At 31.2% G+C, this 8,999-nt stretch overlaps 1 protein-coding gene across 2 annotated transcripts; it reads right to left on the bottom strand.

The window, feature by feature from the left end:
- Positions 1-3,837: 3,837 nt before the first annotated feature.
- LOC123716569 (ras-related GTP-binding protein C) lies at positions 3,838-8,117 on the bottom strand. Of its 2 annotated transcripts, XM_045672375.1 has the most exons (9): positions 8,099-8,117; positions 7,884-7,962; positions 7,677-7,810; positions 7,376-7,604; positions 7,173-7,268; positions 6,160-6,378; positions 5,561-5,703; positions 5,243-5,391; positions 3,838-4,141 (listed from the first exon to the last, which is right to left on the bottom strand). In XM_045672375.1, the coding sequence occupies exons 2-9, from the start codon at positions 7,884-7,886 to the stop codon at positions 3,984-3,986; spliced, it is 1,131 nt and encodes a 376-aa protein (XP_045528331.1). In that variant the 5' UTR covers positions 7,887-7,962; positions 8,099-8,117; the 3' UTR covers positions 3,838-3,983. The 2 variants fall into 2 exon arrangements, with proteins under 2 accessions (XP_045528331.1, XP_045528330.1); XM_045672374.1 differs by lacking the exon at positions 8,099-8,117 and having other exon boundaries at positions 7,884-8,068.
- Between the last annotated feature and the right edge of the window lie 882 nt (positions 8,118-8,999).

Here is an 8,999-nt window from a genome sequence, read left to right as displayed (position 1 = left end):
TTGTTGGCACAGATCACAAAAATCTAATGTACTATATTCTACTTCTACAGATGTGGCACCTAGAAAAGAATATATCTATATTATTAAATCTCAATAGTCTATACTCTGTAACCAACCACAGATTAGTTACTTAATAGCATAAAAATCGAACTTATATAGCATACGAAGGAATATTGATTATTTATTTATTCATACTCGAGTGAACCAGCCAATTTAGGTTTCCTCGTAACCCCAATGGCAATCAGATTTCTTGAACGAAAATTTGTAACATGATCTCGCGACGGAGCCTAAATTGGACAGTTACAGTTTGCATAAAGTTTTGTGTTGTTCCGTTTCGTTGAAGGACTTTTTCATTCTGAAAAAGTTACTTTTTGTTAATCTTTTTTGTATTGAAGTAGAAGAAATTAATAACATATACTATGTCTAATATAGTATAAACTGTATCATTTATATTGGGTTAGGTTAGTAGAGTTTAAGAGGTGTGAGTATGATTTATGTTGACATCATTAAACAATCGACAAGGAAACAAGACGACAATCCCCTTCTTCTAAAATGTCGAGTTTATAATTTGCTACAGTTTAACGACTTTGATACGTTGAAGATTTCAGTGTACCTACACATAATTGCACAAACTATGTTAATTAATATTCAATTAAATAATTAAGTATAACAAAAACAATAAAACATTATTCTTTGCCCGCTTTGATTTCGTGTCTTTTACAAAAAACTCTTGCGACCTCGTCAACGACATTTCCGTGTATTAATACAGTCAAACCTGGGTAAGTGAGAGTAATAGTCGGGGCCCGTCATTTTAAGCTCCCAAATCCTCTATTAGCGAGAAACAGAAATCTCTGTAAGAGAGAGTCGTTTTTCCCTCATGGACGTCCGTATGTGAGACTACTACTTATCTATACCTCTATAAGCGACAGTCGAGCTTTATTTATTTATATTGTTTAGGAAGAACTATAGCTACAATAAAAATACATACTGCATTAAGCTTGTATCTTACGAATCCAATATGTTAATGCCGAGCTTCGAAGATTTCGTTGAAATTGACGATGACGTAACTACCGTTGGAAAACAAACCGACGACGATATCGTTAAGAATTGTGTTGCAACACCTGTATTGCTGGAACTGACGGAAATAGATATAAAGATCATTCCAATGAAGCTAGCTTTAAATGCGTTGGAGACGGTCCATCAGTACTTTGATCAAACAATATTCGACAAAATTTATGAGTTAGAGAAAAACATTCAAAATACAAAAACAGAAACCCAAACGAAATCGACGGATCGATTTTTTTAAGTGTAATTAAGTTCTGAATAAAATACAATATATATATATATGTGCAAAATGTGCACAACATATATTATGTATATTTATCATATAACATATTTACTACATTCGTACTTGCTGTGCCAAGGGCGGATCCAGCTTTGGTGCCTGGAGAGGGTCACATAGACGTGGTCAAGTCAAGAACTTATAATTTAATTTTGAAAACAAGTAAAAAGGAGGTATTTTATTAATGTACGTAAGTACTGTACTTTAAAATATTTATTCTTTATTGTACACTTGAAAACCTTAACACATAATAACTTGTACATAAACACGTACATATTGCCATCTGCTCTTGAAGACATGCTGAGAAGCACTTTTTTTTTAGAAATGGAATCTCGCTGTTGGCCGTAAGGGTCTTTACAGCCTCTTCTAGGGCAAAGTCTAGGAGGCGCTTTTTAAGTACTATCACGCACGGAATGAGGCATCCTATTTATATTCCATAACCGTGGTGAATGATTCGTCATAACAGCTAGAGGTATGTTCCAACAAAAAAATATAAAAATAACAAAATAAATTTTTCGTACGTTTTTATAAACTTCTTTTTTTTCTTCTTTCTTTCGGGCAGGAGGCTCACCTGACCGCCGCCCACGGACACTCAATGCCAGAGGGCTCGCGAGTGCATTGGCGGCCGGCCAAAGCCTTTTAAGAATTGGTAAGAACTTGGAACGTGGAGAAGTAACAGTCCGGTTAGGCGATCTTCAACTATTGAAGATCTTAGCCACGATTTAATTCTGATTTTAAGAATACTTACAAAGGTACGCTTATCCAGGAAATAACTATAAAAATAGATGCCACCTGGTTCTTGATTTTACAATTAATAAGAATGTTTGAACATGTTCATTAATTGTATTTTTATCCTCTGCTGTTTTGTTTCTGTAAGTAAAATAGGTATTTCTCTAGTAACAGTAACCTAACCAGTACCTAAATAAAAGGTATAATGACGCCATCAAGAGTCTTCAGGGTATAAATATATATTCATATATTTCATTGGGGCTCTTCTCCTAAATGTCTCTCAATTCAGTCAGTTTTTCAAGTTTGTCATAGATTTTTCAGTTGTTTTAAAGTGTAAATAAAATATAATTATTTATATTATATAAAGTAATTACTGAATAATCTAAATTCGTACATTTAAAAGAAGTCTACTTTATATTAAAGCTACTTATGATTTACGAGTTATAAATTTTGTTTTGTTAAACTTAAGGTTTAATTTAAAAAAAAAGCATAACTACCGCAAAACGGCAACGTTTGCCGTAAAAATTGTCAACGGGCACTATCCATTGTATTTTTACTATTGTATTCTTATTTGATGTAAAAACGAATAAAAATTATTGCAACCAAATGGCAACAGCATAAACTATAAGATTGTGTATACTAAAAGCATAATTGCATATCGTAATTCATCTGTCGAAGCAAGTTTAATCGTAGCATCTCAACTGAATCTATTATTACGTAGCTGATCAAAGTTTGTTCGCGCACCTTTCTCTATCTGTAGAAGATTTGGGCAGACCGTCGACTTTTTCGTTGAAAGTTAGAGAGGGGTCGACGAATAGTGACTTTAGCCGTGTAAAGCCGACTTTAGTGGTCTTGTTTTGACGCCATCAAAATGATGGTGTCATTACACCATCATTTTGTCAGTACACCAGCATATTGGTGGTCTTGACGCAACACCGCCTACCCGATCTTGCTAGGTTTTACCGTTACCCTGATTAACGTTAAAATAGACACACGTAGTCTCGTAAAAAAATAACCCTTTCCCTTCCTCATTTGTTCGTTCCCTTCAGAAATGTGTGAATAGTACAAAAATTACTGAAAAGGTTTTAATGAAACTTGGAATATACGTAATTAAAATTAAACGAAAGGATCGTATCGATGACGTTTAGATCTACTAATTTTAAAAATTTGTAGACAATCTTACGAAATTTAGCCCCTTTAATTGAGGGTAAATTGATGATCACACTCAACTATCCAATTCCAACATGTCACATACATACAGGTCTACCTAATAACTTGGGAATTAAAGTGGAAAACAACCACGTCGAATTGTATACAAATAGATAATTATTGAAACATTGGCTTTTTGATTGGCAGTTGGAATGTATGTATATTATTGATAGTACATATACATTTGTATTACTCTTATTTCTGTGTTTATAATGGATGAGTAATTTATTTGCGCAACGAATTTATTCCAATCAAACCAAATAATTACAGATATTTATAGTTACAAGTAATCATTATAAATTGTCCTGTTTTATTGAGAATTGTGTACTTTTATATTGTATCCATTATTAAAATTAAATACCCAATTCCAACCCCAGTACTTTTTTTAGTTTTATCTGATAATAATATTATATTAATAAAAGAAATCAGATGTAGATTAATAATATAATAAAACCAGCTTAATATTAACTCCCGCATAATAGGCCCTTAAGATGTGCTTTTTACTCTTTACTTCTTTACTCTTTTTCTTCTTTTTAATAAAAAATTAAAAGGCAAGATTAAAATATATGATTTTCTTTGCAATATATTTTTTTACAATAATAAGTATTACAAGCATATTAGTTTATATCTAAAATATTCAGATGTACATTTAAAGTAAAACAAAATTTAACTATATAGATACTTGATGATTATGTATTTTGTGCTATGGCAGCTGTTCGGAGGTACTCTCTACTGAATCACCTGCACCATTTGGAAGATTGTTTTCAATTTGAGACAATGTAATGTTTTGTGTTTTATTGCGTAATTCAAACACTTGAGTTATTGCATCACGGAAGCACAAAAAGTTGTAATCAATCACACCTGCAACAAAATTAATTGGTTTGCAATAACTAACAGTTGTAACACTGTACATTTAGATTGTTTAAACTATGGAACGGGTTCCATACAGTTTTCACAAATAGAACGTGAATTAAAAGGAAAGTTTTTATATTGTATCCTAAAAATATGAAATCTATGTATAGTTTATAATTCTCTATCCAGCTATATGTACTACATCTATAAAGGGGCTACTAGACGGGCCATGAAAATGTATAGCTGCAAGAGTGTGTCTGGTAGCATCAGCCAGTATTTACGGCTAGATTATGCAATTTCTTTTTTTAATTATTTGTAGTATGGCCCGGATGTATTGCCAAATATTTTTGTATGTCCGATGAATGTTTTATGTCCCAGCCATATAGCCGACAGATCGCTTTGCAATCGAAATACTGCAATATTTCTCAGCTATATTATTGCTGTCTTGCTTTACGGCCTAAATGCGTCCCTTTGTTATGCCACGATTCGTGACATTCGTGTAAAGTTTTTAAATAATTGTTAATCGAGTCTTATTTCCAGACTTAAAATATCTAATGTATCATTCCTATTAAGTAAGGTTGAATCCACATGTTTCTTAGTTTTTTATTTATTTTGACTTTTAAAACATAAGCTGTTTTAACGTGTATGAGTTCGCCATTGCAGCTATAGATACTGGGCTAGCCATGTATGTAGACTGTATAAAGACAAAATAATGCGTCATATACTGTTGCAAAAATATTGCCGAGATATAAATTTTTCAGCCATGTGCTTTGTTTTTTTTTTATTTTATTGATATAGCCGGCAATGATGTAGCCACATATTACACATACACATTAAAAGTGTAGCCCATGTATAGGATCCCTTAATGAACTGAATTCTCAATTTTTACTCAACTCAATTCTTAATTTTATTTCTCTTAAATTCTATGGTCTCATACTATTTAAACTATGATATATTTATTAAATAAATTAGTTTTCAACCCAACATTTATAACTTTATGTAAACCAGGCTAATAAAATTTATAAGTTATAGATCAGACACATGCTTATCTCAAGTACAACTTCGTCAAGCCAACTTCGTAAATAATACATTTTATAAAATTATTGTTACCTTGCTTTTGGAAATTTTCTTCTCTAAGTATGCAAACTAGAGCTAGAAACTTATTGACCTCTCTTAAATATAAAACTGTTCCATTATTAAGCTTTATGAGACTTGAACTCTGATTGTTGAAAGTATTTGTTTCTGTTTCTTCCACCATACTGTAATTAATTGTGTACTTTTAGATAGAATATCAAAAAATAATATGAAACTGTTACTGATACGGAATATTTTCAAAGCCAGTGTTGATAAGTTTACTGCTATAACTTTTATTGCAAATAAACATATTACAATATAATGATTTTCTACAAGTGAAAGTATTACACATACCCATAAATACAAGATATGTCAATAACAACATCAATCATGTCGCAACAAAGTTCATAGCTTTGCATATCCACTGGTGAACTGTCAGTTGCAATGTAAATTTTGGATACAACATCAAACAAGAATGCCTTTTCTATGCCAGAATTCTGAAAGTAAAAAAAAATGGATTTTAAAAGACTAGACCACACAATTTCCTTCAAAGCTGAAAATTATAAAGTTAATTTAAAATTATCTTTGGCCAAACCAACCCAGGTATGTCTAACAATTTGTGTAATCTCAGGATTCATAGTTACACTCCTTCTGGACTATCTACCAAGTAGATACTAAGTCTCAGAATACCTCATAAATTTGAGACTAACCATGACCCCCGTGTGTTAACAATGTATTCTGACATGTGGGAGTTCACAACATAACATAGACTCTGAATTCTCACACTAAGCACTCCGAACCATTTAGGCACAAAGCGCCTAATACCATTTAATAATAAATTAAAATTTAGGATTGTAAGAAATGCATTTATCTCATCTTATAAATAACAATTTTATTTATTATATATACTAAACTGCAATCAATCATTGCTCAGTTATATAACATATACTTACTGATATGAGTATATTAAGTAGATTTTCCAATGTTGGCAATTGTGGAATTAACTTTTGTACAACTTTACTAAATGCTTCAAATATTGAATGATCATAGATTGAAGTCAAGTGAAATGATAAGTGAACATGCTCCAGTCCATTTTCTGCTAAATCCTCAGTGGCTCTGTGATGTATATCCCTTTGTGTTTCCATTTTGTAATCGTCATTCAGTCCATCAACCTACAATGGAAATTTTAAAATAGTATAGTATTTGAATAATTATTTATATTATTTATTGATTGATTCAACATTATGATTGGCTAATATACAGGTTGTCCCAAAAAGAGTTTCAAGAAGTGGTCCAGAGATAGAGGGTTAAATATTTTTTTGTTTTGATGAATTTTTGCTTTTTTCAGAGTATTTCTAAACAGGTAGATTGGTTGCGGTGGACTCATTGATTGGCCCTCAAGGTGGCCTGACTTAAACCCAATAGATTTCTTTGTGTGGGGAGACTATAAATAGATTTTGTACTCAAAAGAATCAAAAAATATTGAAAACTTGAGAATAAAATTAAATAAAGCCAAAAGCACTATTTAAGACAACAGACAAGCTTTTAGAAAGCTTCTTTTTTAGGTGATGTTGCATTTTTATTGAGCATGATTTTGAATTGGAATGAATATTTTTAAAATGCCTTAAAAGGTCAATTTTTGTTATCTATATCTTTAATAATATTATGAAAAATATTTACACCTATAGGTTTTATGTTTATATGTCAAATAGGCCAGTATTTAATCTAAGTAATAAAAAGAAACACAATTTTTTATCTTCATTATTTTCAAAGGTTAAAAAACATTATTTGCATACAAAGAAGGAAATATCTATATGACATCAGGGTTAATTTTATGCATCACCAATCAATAATAAAATATTTATATAGCATAGTAGTTGTGGCAATAACTGTCAATTTAACAAAACAAACAAACAAACTCAACTCAGCTCAAACATGAATACTAATTGTTAACTTATATACTCACCTTATGAATAAATACTTCAAATTTTATACTACTATTCACTCTGTATGCTTTGGTAACTGTTTGTTGCAACTTATCTAAGGCATCTTGATAATCATCCTGAAATTAAATTATGTTAATTTTGTATATTATGCCTTCATAGGTTACCAAAAATAAATGGTATTTTTTTTTAAAGAATGCAATTGAACAATAGTAATTTCAAATACCTGGGCATCAATAACAAAAACCAGTGCGCCACATCCACCGAATATTGTATCAGAATCAAATTTTGCATCAAAAAAATCTATCTGACCTGGAAAATCCCATATTTGAAATTGGACAAAACTACTATTGTTTATATCGTCTTTTACTATTTTGTTAGTTGATTCCAGAAACAATGTTTCATTGGGTGACATCTTATGAAATACAACTTTTTGAATAGAAGATTTTCCCGACCTGAAAAGTGATTAAAATTATATGGGATTAAAAAAATTCTTACAAATTATTATTCTAGATTTTAATTTGCACCTCCTTAAACCCATTAAAAGGATTCTGGGTTTGTGATCCTCCTGTAACGACGTATCATCACTTTCACCATTTTGTTCGAATGGTCCATAGCTGAAATCTTTAGGAAATGAGCCGACATATTCATCTTGATAACTCTGTAATACAAATGATAATTACTATTATTGCCTCAAAAGAGTAACTACACTGCAAGTTTCGTTTGTAACATACCATTTTGTGTACATCCAATCATTACATTTCAAAGAAATTGCAAGTATTACCAAAACTAAGATTTTAGACACGCCTTTACCTAGTAATTAAAAAACTTAAATGATCTAACTTTAATTAAATTAATTAGTTTCAAGTAAGAAAATCATGATTCAATAAAGAAACAACCATATTACTATATGAATTATGAATAATGTAGGATAGTTACTAGTTAGTACCTAATCTCTGAGTCTGTTATTAGTTGTCAACAGTCAGTCAAATTGTCAAATGAGGCAAGAAACATTAGAACAAGTTATAAGAGTTAAGAACTAAATAAAGCATGACAAGCAGGAGGCAGGAACCACGCTAAAATAACGGATGATAATATACTTTAGTCCATTGTTTTCTAACGCCATCCTTAAAGATTCTCGTTGCGAACAAAATCATGTTCATGTTTAATCTATGCAGGATCGGCGTGTCGTCATTTTTTATTGAATAAAAATCGCATTCATACAGAGAGGCAGGCGTGGCTTGAGAACTTTATCTAATATATAAAATTCTCGTGTCACAATGGTCTTTCCCATACTCCTCCGAAACGGCTCGACCGATTCTTATGACATTTTTGACATATATTCAGCAAGTCTGAGAATCAGCTGCTATATATCTTTCAAACCCCTAAGTTATAAGGGGTGATTAATTATTTATTATGTGGCATTAAAAAATAGATACAACCCTAAATTTTCACTCTTAGAAGAGTGAAAAAAAATTGGTGATAGATCACCAATTTTTTTTTCTCCAGTAGAACTTATGGCAAAACATCGTTTGCCGTGTCAGCTAATTGAATATACTATTCTTGAAAGACACCAGCACTATAATGCGACCAAATAACGTTGTTGCTTTAACAAGGATACACGACGGCAAATTTAATTTGATCGTATATGAAAGGGTGGATGCGATGACGTGGATAAGACTTTTTAAGTTGTCTATGACTGTCATCTCGTTCATAACAAATACGAATTAAGAGGCATGCATTAATAGGTGCGCAAACTCGATCGGCTATATATATAATATAATATTATTAATATTTTTTTGGTCTTTTTTTTTGCAATAAGTTATATATACACAAATAACTTATAGTGA

This window comes from Pieris brassicae, chromosome 11 (assembly GCF_905147105.1).
Source record: "Pieris brassicae chromosome 11, ilPieBrab1.1, whole genome shotgun sequence".
Classification (NCBI taxonomy): domain Eukaryota; kingdom Metazoa; phylum Arthropoda; class Insecta; order Lepidoptera; family Pieridae; genus Pieris; species Pieris brassicae.
This window is presented reverse-complemented; position numbering and strand designations above follow the sequence as displayed.

What these genes read in the sequence shown, in the direction of transcription:
- LOC123716569 (XM_045672375.1), bottom strand. An exon ending in GACATATCTTGTATTTATGG is followed by an intron (nt 5,392 to 5,560) that starts GTATGTGTAATA and finishes AATTAATTACAG; the next exon opens with TATGGTGGAAGAAACAGAAA. An exon ending in AGAAAATTTCCAAAAGCAAG is followed by an intron (nt 4,142 to 5,242) that starts GTAACAATAATT and finishes ATTTTGTTGCAG; the next exon opens with GTGTGATTGATTACAACTTT.